General features: G+C 35.2%; 1 protein-coding gene across 6 annotated transcripts in view; it reads left to right on the forward strand.

The window, feature by feature from the left end:
• Positions 1-1,207: 1,207 nt before the first annotated feature.
• msh4 (mutS homolog 4) overlaps positions 1,208-23,069 on the forward strand; it is a 31,356-nt gene continuing 9,494 nt past the window's right edge. For 2 of the 6 annotated variants that reach the window (XM_009293256.5, XM_073927743.1), the window contains exons 1-13: positions 3,973-4,324; positions 7,281-7,430; positions 7,526-7,695; positions 10,896-11,006; positions 11,167-11,282; positions 13,239-13,412; positions 14,802-14,931; positions 15,006-15,048; positions 17,328-17,395; positions 18,117-18,191; positions 19,616-19,680; positions 20,447-20,616; positions 21,544-21,680. In XM_009293256.5, the coding sequence (XP_009291531.2) occupies positions 4,234-4,324; positions 7,281-7,430; positions 7,526-7,695; positions 10,896-11,006; positions 11,167-11,282; positions 13,239-13,412; positions 14,802-14,931; positions 15,006-15,048; positions 17,328-17,395; positions 18,117-18,191; positions 19,616-19,680; positions 20,447-20,616; positions 21,544-21,680 (1,500 nt within the window). In that variant the 5' untranslated portion in view covers positions 3,973-4,233. Of the gene's footprint in view, positions 1,630-2,781; positions 3,053-3,972; positions 4,325-7,280; positions 7,431-7,525; positions 7,696-10,895; positions 11,007-11,166; positions 11,283-13,238; positions 13,413-14,801; positions 14,932-15,005; positions 15,049-17,327; positions 17,396-18,116; positions 18,192-19,615; positions 19,681-20,446; positions 20,617-21,543; positions 21,681-23,069 lie in introns of those variants that run through there. The other 4 variants (XM_068214634.2, XM_073927740.1, XM_073927741.1 and 1 more) reach the window with 4 other exon arrangements.

Below are 23,069 nucleotides of genomic sequence, written 5' to 3' on the forward strand. Positions count from 1 at the left end.
TAAATCAAAAATATATATAGGCCTACACCAGTAAAACAATGATTGATTGATTGGTTGGTTGATTGTTAAATTTTACAACAAAAGCCAGTTATTGTAGCAAATCAAACAATTACGTAGAAAAAAATAGTAACTATTAATCAAAGACAATAACAACTGATGTTGTTTAGACAAAAACGCAGCCCTGAAGAAGATCATTGACTGATTCAAATGATCAAATCATCAGTCCTGTAATCAGAGTGCAACTGCACATTTACTGAAGGGTATGCGGGTTTTTTGCCCCCAAAATATTTTGTATAAATAAACTGAGGATATTTTTTTCTCGCCAACGTGCTTCAAACAAATACATTTCACAGTTCTGAACACAACTAAAAAAGTATGAAGTAGTAAAAGTAATTACACTAAGTTAAGTCACAAAGACTTGAGATCTCATCCCACCCCAAATTTCTTCTCAATTTCATTTTCCCCACTACATGATTATAGCACCTTGACATGCCTCGCTTTTGTAAGTTTTGTACTATATTTGTCAAAAACAAAATGATAGATTAAGGAGTCCTAAGGGAAAAACTTAAAAGTGCAATCACTTCTCACATGCTTACTGTGAGAGGTGGAAGGTTTGCCTTTGCATGAAGAATTGCCTGAAACATCTATTACACTTCTCACAAAGGGAAATAAAAAAGACTGTAAAATGTTTGGTGTAAAAAATAAAGACAAACTGCCTGAAATGGTAAACTTTGTCAAAATGTAAAATGTAACTTTTTTTGTAACTAAAATAAAAAAAATCACCAAATTTTAAAAAAATCACCAAAAGGCCTGATGTATCAATATGATACATAATAAATTTATAAAACATGGTATAAAAATAGATCTTGATAGAAGGATTAATTAACATTTCAGTTTTTAAAAATGTGAATATTCTGACTATTCATGTGTGAGTTTTAACAGGGTTAAGAAGCGTTATAATCATCATACAATTTATATAGGGGACTTTTTTTAATCCAAATATTATTTTCTATTTTTATCCAGCTGCAACGGATCAATCAAATCGTCAACGGAGGGGGAGGGGTGGTGTGATTTTTTTTTTAATTGAATAAAATAAATATTATATTATACTCGTATAAAATGCAACATAGACATTAACAAAAAAAAATAATATTTGAAACTTTTAACTTCAAAAACAGTTTTGGCACAATGGCGTCCCCCATGAGGCGCGCGCCCTTCATGCGCCGCATCATATGCATACCCCCTTTTTGCGCCTCTGCCTGTAATAAAAAAAAACAAATAGACATGTATATTTAAATTGAAATTATAAGAAAATACATAGCTGATATTATACACCATCATTCCTAAAAAGATAAAAAGAAACGCCACAATTATTAAAAGTATCTAATATTAAGCAAAAATATAACAAACTGCTTACTATATCTCTAGGCCATCCGCGTTATCGTAATAATTGCAGACTTTGTTACAGTATTTAATGTTTAACAATTTGAGTAAACTAAATTTTGACAAGAAGTCCCTGGTGAATGGGTAAGTGTCCGGATTCAACATAGCCTGTAACGTAGTGGCGCGAAAAATGAACGCCATCGTCAGTGCAGGCGTGCAGCCGTTAATGTTTTGACTTTTCCTGAGGTAAGAAATAAGCTCGTTTTACCCCATAAAATAGCCGAATTAATTTCAAGCCACTTCGTTATCATGACACTGACACCAGAAACACACTTTAAAGACGTATACTTAATCTATAACTATTTAAATAAAAAAAATTGACGTGAAGTTGAAATTTGCAGAGTTTCAGTTGCGCAAAAAGATGCAATGTTAACTTACACCATCACTGCAATCCTCGAGGTTTTGATTTTCTCAGACATTTATTTGCAAGATAGGTTCTAAAAGAGATAGCCCATGGTGGTCACAAAGACAAGCCTTAATAATCCCAATTATGAGCTTTCACTTCAGGTCATCAATGTTACCGAAATATCTCTACAAGCTCCACAAACATGCGTTTATTACTGTATTTAATGTTTAATTTGAGTAAACTAACTCTTATTTTGCCATGAAGTCAAAGTTTGCTTCTGGTGATTTTTTAAGCGTTTCAGTGACTTATACAAATAACCACTAGATGGCACTAGAACACAAATTTAACCCTTTTGTACTGTTAAGGACATTTCCATCCACTCTGGGGTGATTTTGTTTCTTAATTTGGCCATAACATTTTCTGTTTCTGCTAGCAGAATGAGTTTTGCTGACAAATCTTATTTTGACACATATTTTGATAAAATGCTAAGGTTTAAAAAAAAAATCCTTTCTAAATAAAAAATACACTATGGGTAAATGTACTACCCGTTGTTATGTTTGGCGAATGCTGTAGAAATGCATCAGATGAATATTTGTTTCAATTTTTTTTCATAAATCTGTTAATCAACCTCAGTCCTGATCAAAACTACTAAATTGTTTGGAAAATTTACAGGGTTGTAACTCTTTAATTGCCAATTTCATAAATGATGTCACCGATTTGGGTGAAAAAAAACACACAAAATGACGTATTTTTTAATAAAAGCTGTGAACTGGATTTTTAAAAAACCTTTTATCACAGTCTTTTTAGTAGCAACGTTGGTTTTGATGCATTGCTAGATATAATTTTTTTAATGTGTTTATAATATTGTAAAATGTTTTTGTATAGCCAAATTTGATAACGTTTTGTTGTTTTAATTTTATACTCATTGGTATATTTATTTGATGATATGGTCATTTACTGAATGCTTTGACAGTTTTATTTAGTTTCTTTAGTTATCTTACAGCTGAGAAAGCAGCCAGATGTTTTGCAGCAGCACAGAAGAGGTGACAGCGGGTTCGAGCTCAGAGCCCGAGCGGAGCAGCAGCACTTTAACACCATATAACCTGATGAACTACAGTCAGATATTTGGCAGACAGCAGGATCCTCCATCATCTTCTGTCCTACTGACTTCACGTGAATCTGATGATGTGCGGATCAGTGTGTGTCCAGGGTCGAGCTCTGATACTCTGCCATCTGCACTCTCAGAAACCACACCGACTGCAGGTGACTGAGTGAATGAAAAATAGTAACCTAAAATAAATGGCTGTAAATCTTATGAAAATAATCATTTTCCTTTGGCTTAGTACTTTTATTTATCAGGGGTTGCCACAGGAATGAACCAGTTTTACTTACTTAACCGCTTTATTTAATTCATCTACTTTACAATTGAACTTTATATATAATTTATATATAATATATTTATATTTATATAATATTTATAATATATAAAAAACATTTTGTACAAAGTTGAATGAATTCCGAGCCCCTCTCATTGTCAAAAACAATATTTGATGATGTGAATATTTTTGGTATTTATTTAAAGGGGTGGTCCAGAATGTTATTTTTAAGGCTTGGTTGTGTTAATAAGATGCAAAGCAATGTGTGCTCATGTTTAACTTGAAGGAAATCGTGTTATTTTTTCATAAATCTCACTTTGATTATACACAGCTACTCAGCTAACATGAAAACGACTGTCATATTTCCTAGTTCCTCTAAAAGGCCCACCCTCAAGTGACTCTGATTGGTCATCATCATAATTTTTTTTTTTTTTTTTTTTTTTTTTTTTTTTTTTTTATTGCTTCAAGAAACTGTATAATACAATTTAGAATATAGTAAAAGATAACAGTTCTTTTACACAACAATCACATTACATACACAAGATAAAAGTAAAACTAAAACACAGTACATAAAAAAAAATAAAATATAAATAAAAATAAAAAAGACAGTATAATAAAAAAAAGAAATAAATATTCAAGTAGCATGAAAGATCTCATCATATTTGCCCAAGAAAGAAGTACATTTCTTATTTTCAATTAATCTAAGAGATTTAATTAAATGTTCTATTTCACATAAGGGTCATCATCATAATATGCTGTGATACGCCGATCGGCTTCACGTCACGCCCTGACAAGCACGCGCGTTTTGTGTAAACAGTCAGTCAGTCAGTCAACACGTGTCTGTAACGAGTGAAAATGGGATGCGGCTCCTTTAACTGTTTCTGTGCCTTTTAGTGTGTTTATGCGTGTATACGATGAAGCATCTGTAACACGAGAAGCGCATGTGCGCGGGAGAGATTTTTATTGTTCTTTTTCTCTCATGCTCGGATTAAGTTATTTTCTGTGGTGACAGAATAAAGCACAAGATGTGAGATGAGACCTTTGTGAGCCTGGATTGATTTGTTTTTGATGTTACACTCCAGTTGGGAAATCATTGCTGTATTTTTTTTAAATCAACGCGTTACAGGACGTCTTTCATGCATATGCGGAATATGCCTGTGTAAGTAACATGAATCGTTCACATATCTTTTGCGACTTTATTGTCCGAGTTGTAAAACGCATAGCATAGCTGCCTATAGAGAGAAACTCTGCCGTCTCACACAGAGAGACGCAGGTGCTGGCCAAGAGTGCGTGTATGTGTATGTGTGTGTGTGCCCGTTTACAGCCGTTTGATAAATATGGATTTGTAACGTTAGCTAAGTCGTTAGCGGTTACCATAATTTCCCGTTGTTTACATCTTTGCTACAACACACCGTTAAAGTTAGACACTGTACATGTCATGATCAATTTTAACAAATAAAAACACTTACAGGTCATGACTCAGAGTTCACAGCGTCTCCTTGCTCCATCTTTGAGGAGATTTTAACTGAATCCAGCACTGAACTGGGAGAGATTCTGGAAGCTGTGTTTTGTCAAATCATGCTTGCTATGTATTTTATAGTTCTCTGGAACATAATTAATATTGAACTGTAAGCATTTCTGTGTTTGGGTCGTGTCATTTGGAAGCCCAACAACAGAAACAGAACAGCTCTGTGGAAACAGCAGGATGGCATTTCTCCCTCTGCAGTAACGTTACAGCGCCTCTGGCCACGGCCTTTACCTGCGCAGTGTGGGATGCGCAATAACGAACTTTTGTGATCTCACAGGGGGCGGAAGTATTTTTTGTAGTCCCCAAAATTCGTTAATTGTAGGCGTTGCTAAGCTAACTCTGTACAAATCAAGGTCTCCCTTTGCATTAAACTTTGAATATTTTACATTCAGAGATGCTGTTTATGTTCACACAGCTACATTACACATCAACTGAAGTTTAAAATATAATATCGTAGTGGACCACCCCTTTAACTTAATCCTGGGAGTCATTCATTCATTCATTTTCCTTTGGCTGTTTTTCAGAGGTTGTCAAAGCGGAATGAATCGCCAACTATTCCAGTATATGTTTTACACAGCGGATGCCTTTCCAGCTGCAACCCAGTATTGGGGAAACACCCATGCACTTAATCACACACATAGATTACGGACAATTTAGTTTATTCAATTCACCTATAGTGCATGTTTTTGGACTGTGGGGAAAACAGGAGCACCCTGAGGAAGCCACCTAAACACAGGGAGAACATGCAAACATCACACAAAAATGCCAAGTTGCCCAGTCGGGACTCAAACCAGTGACTTTCTTGCTGTGAGGTGACAGTGCTAACCACTGAGCCACCATGACACCCCATTCTAACAGTTAGAATGGGCTATTTATTTAATTCAACTTTTATTTGTAGAAGCTACTTGTGAAATAAATATAAAATTAAAAATGTAATTAATTATAAATTATTATACTAAAACAAATATTTTAAAAAATCACAGAAACCCCTTTTTTCTTTGTCTTGACCTATTTGAAATACAATTGTTTGCTATAGAAACATCTATAACTTTTCACCAATCAGAAAAGTTTCTATTACATCCAGGTTTTCCAACGCAATCTCACGACAATTTATAACTTTTAGATTTTTTGGCTAATTCGTATGAATTCGTACAATCTAATTTGTACAATTTAGTATGATTTGCTCATCACCCAATGACGGTTGGGGTTGGGTGCCACGCCTCTTTTTTAAAATCGTACATTTTTGTATTACTGAACTCTTTGAAACACTGACTCTTAAACTCAAAGCTTAGGACCTTCTTATTGTGGGTCAAATTGACATAGATTTATTTTAAATCTCCAAAAATCATAATAAAAGTCACACAAAAAATAAAATAAGTTTAGTTCTCGCAGATTAAAAAAAAAACTCATATTATTTTAATTTCACAACAGTATTCAGTTCACCAGAGTTTTAAAACAGTAACTGTTTTTTAACAAGCCTGATTTTTTATAAACAGTATTGAGTGTATTTTTTTAATCATTTATCATTATGAATCAGTTTAATATTTTAAACCGAAAATATGTGATAAAGAACTTTTTCTGTGCGCAAATGAATGCAGTTTTTTTGCTATCAGCATTAAGATCAACATTTTATTTCCAGTTAAATTAACAATTATTTCAGCTTATAATCTATTTGCAACTGTCACGTTTGGGTTGAGAGAGAGGAGGTGATGACCAGAATGCAGAATATAAAAGACTTTATTACATAAAAAGTAAACAAAAAATTTTAAACAACCCAGTGGGGGAAAAAAAAACATAGCATTAAGAAACTGACTGGACTTGACTTGGCAGGGCTTGGCATGACAGACACAAAGGAGACCAGCAACCACGGGCCAGTACAGGACAGCACGCTGGTAGATGAAATAGGGAAGGCAAACCAAAAAACTTACAAGCGGGTAGTTGAACACACACACAAAAAAATAATAATAGGATAACAAGGTGGGTGGGACAAGGCGATTGACAGCAGAGCACATGACACAAAGAAATTAATCGCGTGTTCTCATAAAACACGACACTGAAGCATGCGGCACATGTAAACATGAACCATGTGCTAAACACAACACCAACAGAAGACTGATCATGAAAACACTCACCGTGCAGGCGTGCACTCACATGTGGTATGCATGTTTCCGATCCCAGCGTCAGCAGTAACCAAAAACAACTAGACTGGAGCGCTGAGAACGAAAACTACATGCTGCAAACAAAACAAGCACACCAGGAAGAGAGTGCATCCCAAGCATGGCCTGAGCACAGCCAAGACGGTGCGCTTACAATTACAAAGACAGACAATGAGTGCTCGACATGGCAGGACTAGTGTCTGGACTCTGCCACCAATATAAGAAATGACAAGACAGAAGTGGCAGAATCCTGACTGCATCAATGTCCATAATTCATTTTTGCTAGGTATTACTCTTTAATGTGTAACCTAGTCTTCCAGACAAATCGAAACTCAAAAGAACACATTTAATTGTTATCAATCATGCCATCTAGACGCAGAATATGCATGCAAAACTTGTATGGATTGACTCCTCTTGTGGTTTGTCCTCAGCCCAGGGTCACCTGAACATCAGTGAAACAGCGTACAGGACCAACTCTTCTGGAGGATCATCTGCTCACTCCTGGACCTCCAGCACTCCACAGCTGAAGACCACACCTGCACTGTCACACCACAGCCGAACCCCTCGCAGAGACCTCAACAGTACCCAGCACTTTAGCGTTTTCTGTAGTCCTCATTCAGTCTTTTGTTTAGAGTGAATGTGCTCTTGAGTTCACTGTTCAATGCTTTCACTGCAGTGACAACATCTTCATCTGCATCTGCATCTCATGCGGCGCGTGCGCCTGTGATCGTGGCTGTGGTGGAGGGACGAGGTTTAGCTCGAGGGGAGATTGGGATGGCCAGTATTAACATGAAATACCCTGAGCTGGTGCTCTCACAGTTTGTAGACACTGGTACTTATACTAAGGTAAAACTTCATTCATTCATTTATTCATTCATTCATCCATCCATCCATCCATCCATCCATCCATCCATCTATCCATCCATCCATTCATTCATTCAGTCAGTCAGACAGTCAGTCATTAGCCCCTTTCACACATACAGACCTTTCCGGAAAATTGCCGGCAATTTTCCGGAAAGGTTGTATGTGTGAACAGGTCCTTTTTGAAAATACCGGTAAATTCGTTCTGGCTTTTTTCCGGAAAGAGAAGTTGTAACATTACCGGCAATTTGCCGGAATGCTGTGCTGTGTGAATGCAGAAGGAAGATTGCCGTAATAAGCGCGTGCACGTCTAGAACGTGCTGACGTGAGACGTCTGCTTTAGCCAATCACAACAGTCAGACGCATTTACGTCCGCGCGGTTTGTGAGGATAAAAGCCTTTGAATATTTTTCCAGACACATTTAGCTGCTAGAAGTTAGTCAGATCACGTTTATATGTTCTTCTTAATGCCAACTGTGTAAATAATCATCGATGAGATGCTTATGATAAGCCGTTGTTTGTTTACCTTCAAGCTTTGCGTGTGCCTGTGGAACAGCCTGTGAGCGCCTGCACACGCACATATTATGAACATCTCGACATGAGAAAGTGATCCTGTGAAAGTTGTTCACAATATTGATCATCCACAGAGTTTGTAATTTAGTCAAATGTTTACAAATACAAGCACAGCCGTTTAAAGCTCATTTGTGGTGAATGATGTCAGAATTTACCGGTATTTTGGAATGGATGTGTGAATGCTCTTTTCCGGAAAATTTCCGTAACGTCCTCGCCTGTGTGAACAGCGCTTTTTTCAATATACCGGTAAAGTCTTTCCGGAAATTTTCCAGATATTTAACGGTATCACTGTGTGAAAGGGGCTATTTATTCAACCATTCATTCATTCATTCATTCATTCATTCATTCATTCATTCATTCATTTATTCATTCATTCATGCTTTCATTCATTTATCCATTTATTCATTCATTCTTCCATCCGTTCATTCATTCATTCGAATATTATAGATGAAACCACTTGCTAACTATGGATGCAATGCATACTGTATTATGAAAATGTGTGAATGAAATCCCAACTCCAAACACATTTCAGTGACCAAACAGAACTGAGGAACAAAGTCTTTGCATTGACTTGTTCCTGGACTAAAATGTAAACTTGAAGGAGATCTATTATGCAAAAATCACTTTTATAAATGGGATAAATAAATTTTTTGTGGCAAGAGTGTGTGAATAAAGACAGCCTTTAATGGTAAAAAAGAAAGAATTCTGTTTTATGTTATCACACTTGATAAAAACAGTCTGCAGAAACCATTTGATTGACATTACCCCTTTGTACAGGTCGTCAGAGGGGAAAAGCCCCACCCATTATCTCTCGCTCATTAGCATAAACAGCTCTAAGTGAGAAGCAGCCATTTGCCATTAGTGTTTTCACACCACACCTGCTGAAGATAATGTCAGCAACTAAGAGGCATCATACATTTTATATTTTAGGATGGACAAATGAACTGAAAACAACTGAAGACCGAAGAATACCTCCATAGAGTACATTTCTGAGCCACTTCTTCTGACATTATATGTTTTTAAGGCACTTCACTGGCTTCCTAGTTTTAGAGTAAATTTTAAGATTCTGGTAAATATATATAGAGCTCTGCATGATCAAGCAAACCTTTACATTCAACATCTTTTACGTAGTCACTCATGTAGCCGCTTTCTGAGGTCTTCTGGCAAAGACCTTTTAGCCATTCCCACAATTCGTCTTAAGACTAAATGTGACCCAAGATTCTGGAACTCTGGGATCAGTTGAACTTTTTAAAAGGTATTTAAATACACATCTTTTTGGTCAAACTTTTAATTAACAGCATTAGTGTTTCTGTACTTGGATTTTTAACTTTTTTTTAATGTTTTATTTTATTGATATGTGTTCTTTTACCTGTTTTCTGGTTTTCTCTTGTTTTAAAGCAGTTTGTGACTCAATGTCTGTGAAAGGTGCTATATAAATAGATTTTTACTTATCTAACTAGATTTTCAGTTTTTAATAGAGATAACAGTAGTCATGTTTTGAGTCTACCACTATGCTGACACGTAGGTGTTTGTAGCTTCGCCTTCTTTTAAAAAGTGTACAATCTCATTTGAATTTAAAGTGACAACCATAATACAGCACAATTTGGATAAAAACATTATTAATGTGGTATTTTGAGCTCAAACTTCACATAGACTCATGTTCGCGACTTATGTTACTTGTAAAAAGTGCATTTTAGGTCCCATTTAAACTTGTTTTTTAGATGCAATTGTGTCTCAGTCTATATCACGTTCATATTGTTTTTACGAATCCAAATAATTTAAATTTATTAATTAAATTAATTAATTTAATGTAATATTTTTATCCCACAAAAAAATGAAATATTACAAAATGCCAAAGTTTCTTACTGATTTTATTTTAAAGTGTGAAAATAGAAAAATATATAATTTAGTGCCATACAGTAAATCATTCAATCATTTTCCTTCAGGATAGTCTCTTTATTCATCAGGGGTTGCCACAGTGAAATGAACCGCCAACTATTGTGGCATATGTTTTACCTAGCGGATGCCCTTCCAGTTGCAACCCAGTACTGGGAAACACCAATACACTCTCACATTCACACACATACACTACGGACAATTTAGCTTACCCAATTTACCTGTAGTGCATGTCTTTGTTATCTGAATTGTTACTATTATGTTAATGAGTTCATGACTGGGAAAATACTGTTTTCCTGGCTGACTCCTGTACTTCATTTGCATGCTTTGTTTAGATTTGTCTCCACCTCCTTAACACTGCTCCACCTAAAACACATATGATAATCGGGACAACAGACTCTTGTAGACTCTCAGAGACTCTTGTAGACTTCTTTGAAGATGTTGTTTGTCTGCAGAACAACCAACACTTTCTCAATAAAGATTTCTCCTTGAAATAAATGTCCTGGCTTGGGTTTTAAAATTCCCAACAATTTGGTGCCGTGACCCGGATAAAGACTAAAATCACAAATTTCCTACAAAAGCCATTGCTTATTAGCAACAATTTTTATTGTCATTTATTCATCTTTGATCACAAAGCAAAGATGAGTTTGTACTCTTGAGACCTGTGGTATCCTGCAAAAGATTTGTAAAAGTGAATAATGTTGGCTGTTGTCACAGGTAATCACCAAGCTGCATAACCTGACGCCGATGGAAATTCTGATGCCAGACACGGCTAGTGTAAAAGGACAGGGAACCAAACTCTACAGTCTCATCACAGAGACCTTCCCGGTACAATCCTAGTTTTCTACCTCTTTCTTTGCTGTAAATCAGGCCTGTATAGGTGACTCACACCTGTAAATCAGCACTAATGTCAGAGATCTACAGCGTTAAAGTTATAACTGATTTTAAAAATTATAGTGCAGATTTTTTCCCTTTGCTCTCTGTGCAGTCGGTCACATTTACTGCGGTCTTGAGGAGGTACTTCAATGAGAAGAAGGGCCTGGAGTTCATACAGCAGCTCTGTGTGCCTGAGTTCACCACTGTGCTGATGGAGGTGCAAACCAAGTAAGAACTCCATCTTTACAATAACATGAGTTTTGCACATTTACATTATTTTTATGTTTCAAGATTTGTGTTTTTTTTTGCCGTTTTGGACTGCAGTACCTCCAGTAGGTGTTTATAAAAATATCCGTGCAGTGTTTCCTAATCATTACCCAGACTCTGGCCTAATTATCTCAATATTTGTTTTCTATATTGAATGATATCAATATATATTTTAATATAAGTTGTACCCCATCAATGACTGAATCCACAAAAATTAGAAGGTCAATTAAATGGCATAACATATTTTTGGCAGATAAATTTTTGGTGGCCAAAAATTTGGTACATCTCTAATTTTAACACACTTTTAGATTCCCATTGTTGCACATTTCTGCTGTGTGATTGGCTCTTGGATTTTTATAGAGCAAAACAGTCCAGATCTAATCATTGTTATTGATATAAATTTTATCACGATTCAATATAATATTGTTTATCGACCCAGCCCTTCTCTGGCCGCCTGTCATGGCATAATTTGTTCTACCAGAATCTAATAATAAATCCAAAATATTTGAAAACTTCTGCCACAATGGTTTCTGAAAGAAGATGTGAACACAGCAGATCTATCAACAGCTATACCTTTTATATATCAAACAAAAAAAAGATGACTAACAGAGGTTAAGTGCAAAAATCACAAACAGCATCGTTTAGACAGGGTGTCTGCAGGGTCCTAAAATGTTTTAAATCTCAAATAAAATTTCAAACTTAAGCCTTAAAAAATCTTAAATTCACTAAAATATTGTGTTGTTGGTCTTAAATAATTTTAAACAAGTCCTAATGTTCCCATGTCCCTGTAAGGTTACCCAATCTGGCCAACACCCATTCAATCACTGACCAACTTTAGGTTTTATTCATTAACTTTGTTTGTTTATTAATAAGTTTTAATTATCGTCCATAAAATAACATGCATTAAAAGTGGTGTTTAAAGCTACCTGGTGAGAATAATGGTCTTCACAGACTATGACATTTAATTTATTGTAGTTTTTAAACCATTTTTAAAGTAAAAAGTTTGCTTTATTTGCTAGTATTTAAAATATATGGATACAAAATAACTAAATTTCTGTTTAGCTCTGTGCAAGTCAGAAATTCAATTCACAATGGTCTTTACAAGGTCTTAAAAAAGTCTCAAATTTGAGTTTGTTAAACCTGCAGAAACACTATTGTGTAAATACTGAAAAGAAAGACAATATATACTTAGCAAAAGCAGCATTCACACCATCTTGTTGTCCTACCAGGGCTGGGTGATATTGCAAAAATCTGATATTGCAATATTTAATTTTTCTGCAATGAAACAGTTTCAGAAGAGAGTTTGAATAGTTCTATTTGAAGGTTATCTATCAGTATTCAGGTATAGAAGTTGAATGATGGCAATACATAACTGTTTTTCTTACTTTTTCTTGTCTCGTTTCCTGTCAAAATATCAACAAGCAAAACTATCTACCAGTGGAGTAAGGGAAATAATCTTGTTTTCGCTTTGAAATGTTGACATTCTGACTAGAAACAAGACAACATTTTTGCATAAATCATATGAATTTAATATAAAAATAGTGATAAAATACAGTCTTATAGCTCTTGTTCAAATGTAATTTAGACTCAACATGGCATATCTTTGCAATGTGACAATTGCGGATGTGCACATTGCGATATCCATGCTCAAACAATATATTGTGCAGCTCTACTATTTACTTACATTTTTTAATGATAACAGAATTTTGCATGTATGAACCCCCTAATCATTTTACATTGTAAATTATTTTATATGATTTGTTAAAACGATTTTAATCCAAGGGTTTCACTTCTGATTTGTCATATAAACGTTTTTATACAAACTAATAATAAAAAATGAAAAAAAAACATCATTTTTATTATACTGTAAATATGTCCGAAACAAGTATCAAATAAAATATTATCTTTTCTGTCTAGATACTACTGCCTGGCATCTGCATCTGCCCTTCTGAAATACTTTGAGTTTGTCCAAAAATCAATATATGCTCCAAAGTCATTGAAAGTGACATTTAGTGGCAGTGAGCAGACCGCCATGATCGATGCAGTTTCAGCCAGCAACCTGGAGCTAGTGGTCAACCACAGAAATCACAGGTGAGAAAACAAAACACAAAGCACATTAATTTCTGCAGATTTATTTAGTTGAAATCTCATAACAGAATTTGGACACCTATTGTAATGTGAAGTAGACGCTGACCACAGGGGTGCTGATCCAAACGCAGGGTTTATTGAACAGAGTTGGTCAGGCAAGCAATGATCAACACAGGGGCAAAATGATGTATATTTGCAATCCAGAGTCATAGTCAAATAAACAGGCAGATGGTCAGAAGGCAGGCAGCAGACAGGAATAAACAGATAAACAAAGCGAGGATCAAAACAAGGCAAAGCAAGACAAAATAAATGCGTTGTAATGTCACAAATACAGTAAACAAGACTCAGCAATGAGTGTCTCAAAGTGAAACTTGTACATGTGTGTGTAATCAGTACTTGAGCAGCAATATCTGTAGCTGCGTCCCAAATTGCATACTTATGCACTATTCTACGCCATTTTTTAGTATAAATAGTGTAAGTAGTGCGTTCACACTGAAAACCTTAAAAATAATAAGTGCACTTTAATTACCCGGATGATGCACTCATTCAGCCGCTAAAATGAAGTGTGTAATGATGGACACTTCACGCACTCAACGACTGCAGGTTTGCCTACGTAGCAGAAGAGGCGGAGCTATCGGACGCACATGTTGGATAACTTTATTTATTTTGGATGGTGAAAGCAAAATTCTCCTATGAGAGTGATTATAGAGCCTCCCGGTGGTGAATGCGGCAATACTCACGGCAGGTATTATTTGATAATTTGGTCGTTTATTTTACTGATTTGGCAACCGTCAAACGTCATTAGGGAAACAGTTTGAATTTCTGCTTAGTAAAAAAACATAAGTGTGCCATTTGAGAAGACACTACATACACATACTATCCTGTTGAGTGTGTAAGTGCATAAGTACATAGTGCATGAGTGCATAGTGTATAGTGTGCCATTTGGGACGCAGCTTGGGTGTTTGCAATCAGTCAGGATCAGGAACCGGTTGTGCGTGTGGTACATGACTTGGTCTTGTAGTCTATTTAATGCTGTATTTGTAGTTCTATGCAATGTGAATGTTCTCCAGTGATCCACTTATCATCCAGAAAGATCCACACATTGCTTCAATTTTCATCTCTATTTCTCATAGGCCCTGTTTATACCAGGCGTAAGAAGGTGTGATCATACTGGAAAATTACACCAAACATCTTAACACCTAGTGTAAACGGCCACTTTTTACCATATTTAGTTACAATTCCAAATAAATAAAAATTCAATGTTGTAAGAGACAAATTTTAATTAGTTGAAAAATATTTAATGTCCTTTTTTCTGCTCTTCAGTATCTTTACTTTGCAGTCGGGATTTAAATGCATCCGAATGTCAGCAACCATATGCTGTTATATTTGCAGAAGTGAACACACTCTATTTGGAGTCCTAAATCATACTAAAACTTCTGGTGGTGAGCGGCGGTTGCGCTCTAATATTCTCGAGCCCCTGCTGGAGGTGGACACTATAAAGTCACGTCAGGACACTATACAGGTGATCTTTTTTTTCAGTCTAAAATTTTCACACACTTGTTCTGCCATTAATTGATCTCTTTTTTCATTTTCCAGGAGCTTTTGCAGAACGAGGAGCTCTTCTTCAGTCTGAAGAATGGTAATGTTACTCTACACTACCTGAGAAATATCTTGTCATTGACCGCAGTTGTAAGAGCAACAAATAATAACTTGGCTTTTAGTTGATCATTTGGAAAAGTGACAGAAGGTAGATTTTTCTGATGAATCATCTGTTGAACTGCATCCCAATCATCACAAATACTGTAGAAGACCTATTTAAACCTGCATAGACCCAAGATTCTAACAAAAATCAGTTTGGTGAAGGAAAAATCAGGGTTTGGGGTTTCGTTCAGTATGGGGGCATGTGAGAGATCTGCAGAGTGGATGGCAACATCAACAGCCTGAGACATTTGTGCTGCCCTCTACATTACAAGCCACAGAAGAGGGTTTCTTCACAAATTCTTTCACAAATTCTTCAGCAGGATAGCGCTCCTTCTCATACTTCAGCCTCCACATCAAAGTTCCTAAAAGCAAAGTAGGTAAAGGTGCTCCAGGATTGGCCAGCCCAGTCACCAGACATGAACATTATTGAGCATGTCTGGGGTAAGATGTAGGAGGAGGCATTGAAGATGAAACCAAAGAATCTAGATGAACTCTGGAAGTCCTGCAAGAATGCTTTCTTTGCCATTCCAGATGACTTTATTAATAAGTTATTTGAGTCATTGCAGAGATGTATGGATGCAGTCCTTCTAGCTCATGGAAGTCATACATAATATTAATTATTTTCCCACTGCACCATGATTTTATATTCTATTCTGTGAATTATTTTTGTTAAGTGACAAGAATTTTATCTAAGCAAAGTTAGACCTTACTGTCCTAATTTTTAATAATTAAAAATCAAGGCATGATCATATTTTATTTTGGTAAAATAAGCATAATCTAGAGGCCTTTGTCTTTCATATAAGCCACTTCTGATGATCAAATGATCAACTGAAAGTCAAGTTAATTTTTGTTGTTCCTAAAACTTGAATAGGCGACAAGACTTTTGACAAGTAGTGTAGATAAAGAATTAGCTTTTTTGGAACTTTTGTTTCAAGCTGTTCTGCTCAATTCACACTTTGATGCCTGCAATTTATCATCTTTAAATGTTCACTGGGTTTTTACTGCATCGCATTCATAAACAGCATGTATGTGGATTGCAACAGCGGGATGATGTTGTGATTTACACTCTAATGGTGTTTGAACGGTAACATAAAATGCTTGTAAAGAGTGACCCACTGGGACAATATTCTTTACATAAGGAGGGAGGCCTAAAGGTATAGATTCAGTCATTTGGTAACACTTTACAATAAGAGTACATGAACAATTATGTATTAATAATTTGTGATGAGTTAAGGCGCTGTAATGAGTTATTATGTGATGAGTTAAGGCGCTCACTAATCACTAACAGCTGCCTTACTTACTTGTTAGTATATGTTGTTAATATATTACTTAACATTTAAGTTAAAGCCAAATATAACCAACATAAGCTCAACAGCTGTTATTGTATAGTTATATCATGACTTTACTTGATGGGGCACATCTTCATTAACTCATCCTTAGCTACTCATGAACTCCTGTTTGAATTGATCATGTTGATGTCGACAGAACACTTTTTTATTGTTATTCAGTGTAAACCCACTAGACGGACATGCATAAGGTGTTTTTTAGTAGTTAAGAATGGATTAATGATGATGTGCCCCTCCAAGTAAAGTCACGATATAATTATACGTTAACATATCATGAGTTCATCATGGTTAAATTAAGTATAAACGATTGTGGTAATTAATACATTTGTTAACAAACAAGCATATGCTAACAAGTAATTAGGCAGCCGTTATTCACAAATTAACTCATGTGGGATATGCGCATACATTATCTTATCATTAGTCCATAATGAAGTAATGTTTAGTTTGCATATTAATACATTATTATGGATGTACTGTTATTGTAAAGTGCAACCAGTCATTTTGTTGAACAGAAATGTTGTAACTTGGGATTAGCTGAGTGAGTAGCTTGCTCAGATATTTAAATTAAATTAAGTTCAATTTTATTTTATTATTTTAGCCTATTTAGAAATGGGCTTCTTAAAAAAGTTGTTCCTTTACAAATACAAATGTAAATTAAAAGCAGACATTAACAGAAAACTGTTAATGTGTGAACCAAAATAGGTCTTACGTGTTGTGCAATTTAATGATGATCTCAGTAGCTCTTAAGCACCTGGATCACATCTACCCGGAACTGCACCCACAATCATAACATATCAATCAGATGTCTTAATGTTTGGCTCATGGCTCCACACCATGGCGGGACATTACTGATGTTGTCTTTTATTCACAGCCATTGCACACTTCCTGGATATAGATGAGCTGCTGTCTGCTCTTGTTCAGATCCCAAAGCAAGAGACGGTAGGCACACTTTATTTCTAAACATTGCTTTCTTTAGAGAGCAAAGAAGTTTGTCATTGATTCAACCTTTTCTTTTAGAATGCTTCCTTTATGATCTAGAACAGGGGTGTCAAACTCAATTCCTGGAGGGCCGAAGCACTGCACAGTTTAGTTCCAACCCTGCTCCAACACACTTACCTGCAGGTTTCAAACAAGCCTTAAGGACTCAATTAGTTTGATCAGGTGTGTTTTATTAGGGTTGGAACTAAACTGTGCAGAGCTGCGGCCCTTTTGGAACTGAGTTTGACACCTGTGATCTAGAATATCATTCGTGAGAGAATATTTTTGGGTTGTCCAAAAAGGGTAAAATTTTATTTGTTCACTGGTTTTAATCAAGCCAAAAAGGTTATTTAAAATCACTGAACGAACCTTTGATAGTATCAAAATAAATGTATTATCATTAGTAAAAGAGGAAAAATAGCTTAACATATTTAAACAAACATTTTAGCATTTCGGTGGCATAGCGGCTCGGTGGTTAGCATTGTAAACAAGGCACTAAACCAGAGGAAAATGAATGAATGAATGAATGAATCTTAGCATATTGAAAATCTAAAGTAACATGCGAAAGATTTATCTTGTTAATTCAAGCTGTCTTTTTTTCAATCATCCTCATTTCATGTAGTGCTTAATAGCTTAGAGTTTTATTTGTGATAAGCAAAGATTTTTGTGGTTTGCCTTTTAGATTGCAGTGGCTGAAGCAAAAATAACACAAGTTATTCAGCTGAAGCACATCGTGGAACTGGTCCCATCGCTCAAGGTGTCTTTTGTCTATACATTTTTGATCAATTTTATCAAACAACAGTTACACATAAATCCATGACCTGACTAATGACTCATTTGTTTTTACTATATTTTCAACTGCCAATAATGTAAATTCAACATTAAAGGTCCCGTGAAGTGCTTTGAAATGTGCATTTTTATTCAGTGTTTGACGTAATCTCAACTGAAACACGAATGGCCCTATCATACACCCTGTGCTATTGTTGTTTTCCACCACATTGTTTAAATAGCAAATCCATTGCTATACAAAGCAGGGTTAAAGTCCAGCGCAGAGCGTGTTAGTTGTGCTCATTAGACGCATACGTATTGCTTAAAACAATACGCAAATATCTTCACAATTGAAAAAGAATTAAAAGATTAAAATATTACAAAAATGGTCACTTTCTACATAAATATAAAAACCACTACCTCCTCTCGGGGGCATTTTTCAGTTAATTCACGACAACTTGCTTTTAGTATAATGTTATTATTATTACTAGTAATATTATTTATTATATGCATATTTATATTTGTTTTATTAAAAACAAACTTAGATTTGTCCACCTGTTAGGTTTTGGACCATATGGGGCGTAGGACGTGTGTTTGGATATAACTAGTTTTTTGACCACACTTCATTGTTATTGCTTGTTTATTCATTTGCTGGAAATCAGAATGCGCTTTTTTCCACTTACAAAGTCCGCCATGTAGATAGCAAATGCACCATGGTGCAACGCAACTGACTCTTGAAGGGAATAGGAGAGGAGACTCTGATTGGTTTATTCTCAAAATACACCCATATCTCATTAAGAGAATAAGCACAACCCGGTTAGACCATGATCTGCAGTGCAGAGCGTATTTTTCCGTCCTTAAATTAGCAAAAGAGGATTCAGAAACGCCCTTAATGGTTTTGAGCCCTGCGCTTTAGACTTTGCGCATAGATCGTAAAAGTTGTAAGATTGTAAAGCGTCTTGAAGGGGCGGGGCATGTCAGAGCATTTGATTGGTCAAGATTTGATGAGAAACTGAGGTGACGTGAAAAAAAACATTTATCCATTTAGGCGGATGTGACAAATGACAAGCTTTACAAGTTTATAGCAGTTATATCTTTTAAACATGAATTTTGTCATTGTTTTGGAGCACACTAGCTAATAGATATCCTAAACACTAACAATACTAATTTTAACATCTAAAAAATTTTAAGAAATGAAATTAATTTTAATTTCATGGGACTTTTAACTGACCTGATTTACTATTGTTTTTGTTATTTTGGAAAATCATGATTTTAAAAATAGCATAAGCTTTGTAACAATATCAGTGTTACAGTTATTTACTGATTGTATTTTCTGACTTGCTCGAGAAAGCCTAAAAAAAGGCACAGCTGCAAGGATACCACATAACAGTAATTACATTTCTCCTTGATTAGGTGATGCTGCAACATTCTACAACGCACTTGCTGACAGCGTACTGTAAATCACTTGAAGACTGCAGGTAATCATATTCATGCTGTCAGCTCTGTGAAGTATATACAGTATTTGCAAATCTGCACACATCCGCACTGACCATGTTAGTTTAATATGAAGCATCAGCTTGCTCTGTAAGCAGAGATAATAAGAATGTTTTGTACATAGAAATAAAACAGTGGACATAGGATTGTGCATATAGAAATAAAACAGCTCATACTTTCATATACAGTTAAAGTCAAAATTATGAGAATATTCTGTGAGTATTTCTTTTTCAAATATTTCCCAAATGATGTTTAACAGATTAGGGAATTTTTCACAGTATTTCCTATAATATTTTTTCTTCTAGAGAAAGTCTTATTTGTTTTATTTTAACTGGAACTAAGCAGTTTTAAATTTCTTAAAACCATTTTAAGGTAAAATTATTAGCCCCTTTAAGCTAAATCTTTTTTTAATTTCTACAGAACAAACCATCATTATACAATGACTTGCCTAATTAACTTTAACTTGCCTAATTAACCTAGCTAAGCCTTTAAATGTCACTTTAAGCTAAATACCAGTGTCTTGAAAGATATAGTAAAATATTATTTACTGTCATCATGGCAAATGTAAAAGAATCCAGTTATTAGAAATTAGTTATTAAACGTATTATGTTTAGAAATTTGTTCTTTCTGTTCAGCAGAAATTGGGGGAAAAATATATAGGGGGGCTAAAGATTCAGGGGGCTAAGAATTCAACTGTACAGTATGTATACAGTCCACCATGTTTATTGTTTCTTATTCGTGTTGATTTAGGTTTAACAGCATTCTGGATCATATCAAATCTCTGATTAATGATGACACCAGCTACATGAAAGGCAGTTTGACCATGCGCACGCAGAAGTGCTACGCTGTGCGACCCAACGTCAGTGAATTTCTGGACATTGCACGAAGAGCTTACACCGAGGTGGTAGATGACATTGCAGGTGAGCCCTCTAAAGTACACTTATGTGTACAGTTACATAATATGTAGGTGATGTCTATACATGTGTACATGTTCAATTGTGTGTATTAGGTGAATGGATGTGCAGGTTATTGTTGAAGGGATAGTTCACCAAAAAATGAAATCTCTACCAAAAACCAGTTTCAGTTTCACTCTTCTGTTGAAGATGTTATTTTGAACATTGACTTCCATATTAATTGTTTTTCTACAATGGAACTCAGTGGGTACCATCAACCAGCATTTTTAAAATAACCTCTTTTTTGTTCAAGTAAATGGTGAGATACTTTTTTATTTTTGGGTAAACTATCCTTTTAAATGGCAATTCATCAGCTTTAACTACTCCAGATTGCACAATTTTCCAAGGTAGGAGGAAGTATTACTGATATCTCTGCCTGGTCTACAAACATTTCATAATAACATAAAGGAGAAGTGATACAAGAAACTACGCAAGTTCACGCTTAAGACATGCAAGATTTCATTTACTCATTAAAAGGGAAAAATTGAAGAAAGAAGAACTTTTATTAAAGTAAAACTTGCTGACTCTGACTCCTCCCCCTGATCTTCCTACTTCATCATGTGTTGTAGGTTGCAAATATAATTTCCAGCCAAAACACATTGAGTCACAGTCAGAACCATATAATCAGCATTTTCATCTCTCAAAAAGGGTTGTTTAAATTACACTATTGTCACTAATAATCTGAATGACCACCAGCTTATCATGAATCGGTCTGCTATTTACACATAACTATTAGTAAGGAAAAATCTGATTCAAAACTACTTTCATGATGACCTGGTTTGCCAAATGCCACAATAAGTTTTGCGGTTTATATAGTAAAACTTTTCATATTCCAGCCTGTTGACAACATGTTATTTATGAACTTCAGCATTATTGTTGTGTTGTGCTGATCAGGATTAGTGGCTCAGCTTGGAGAGAAGCACAACCTTCCGCTCCGGACAAGTTTCAGCAATGCACGTGGCTTTTTTATTCAGATGAAGCTGGAGGGGGGAGCCTTGCCTGGTGGGAAATTACCAGACGAGTTCATCAAAGTGAGCCAAAGTCTTTACAATCCTTAATAAGTGTTCAATATATTATATATACTGTACAGTTTTTTTCAATTGCTTCGGTGTATTTCTGACAACAATATTTACATTTGCACAACAGTTAATGCATTTCTCAAAACAATAAGTAATTTGTGCACATCATAAAACCAGTTTCTCATTCTTTCCAGCAAATTGTAAATGCTTTTGGACATGCATCAATTGCTTTCATACAACTCCCTGCAGTTTTCTAACGTTATCAATTGCTTCTGTCATGTCAGTCAAAATTACCTAAACTTGTGAATGCTGAATAGTCATTCCATATAAAGCTAATAGTCCTCATTTCATTACTTGAGTCATTACATACAAAAATGTTGAACTAGTTTTCAAAATCTATCAAGCTAATTTTATTCAAACAAATTTTTATCTTTTTTCCCCTAAAAATGTCTTCTAAATTGAACAATTTCCTGAATGATTTACAGACCTATGTATATTTTAGGTTCAGTTCCAATATGTTCTGCAATATTGTTTACAGTTGTGCACAGCTCTACCCAAAGGAAGTTTATGTTTGTTGTAAATAAGGCTGAATTTATTCTTTTGCACAATACTGTGAATAAATTAGAATTGCAAAGAGCAAATGCAACAGAAATGTGAAACATACATATCCAGTCTTGTACTCAGACACCTCACTAAATGCAGTGATGTCTAATTCTACTGTAGTTTTCAAATGGCTGTGCAAACAGTACTGTATATGTTGCTGTCTTGAGAATTTTCAGGAAGTGTCAAAAAATCTGACTTTTTTTGCATTGGAAAAAATCTACGGAGTAAACTGTCATAATGAAAACATGACAAAACCATTTGACTATCTTGTTCATAAACAATGGTGTCAGGACTTTTCATCTGACACTGACAATTTCACTGACATCAATACTTGCTTTTGAGGAATGAACTATCCATTTTGAGCATGTGAGGCACTTTTGCAGGTTACCAGCTAGGTTTTGCAGTTTGTACTAATTGTTTTGAGAAACACATTAACTGTTGTGCAGAAATGCACTAGTGTTGTGAGAAACTCACCAAAGCGACTGAGAAAAACTGTAAACACACCCTTATTTACAACAAACATAACATTTATTTGGGCAGAGCTATGCACAACTGTAAACATGTTGCAACTGAACCTAAAACATACACAGGTTTGTAAATCATTCATCAAATTGTTAAATTTTGAAGTCATTTTCAGGAAAATAAAGATTTACATTTTTTGATAAGATTTGCTGGACTGATTTTGACAACTAGTTCAACATTTTTGTATGTAATGACTCAAGTAATGAAATGAGGACTATTATTTTTATATGGAATGACTATTCAGCATTCACAAGTTTAGTTAATTTTGACTGTCAT

The sequence above is a fragment of the Danio rerio genome, chromosome 17, assembly GCF_049306965.1.
Source record: "Danio rerio strain Tuebingen ecotype United States chromosome 17, GRCz12tu, whole genome shotgun sequence".
In the NCBI taxonomy this organism is placed as follows: domain Eukaryota; kingdom Metazoa; phylum Chordata; class Actinopteri; order Cypriniformes; family Danionidae; genus Danio; species Danio rerio.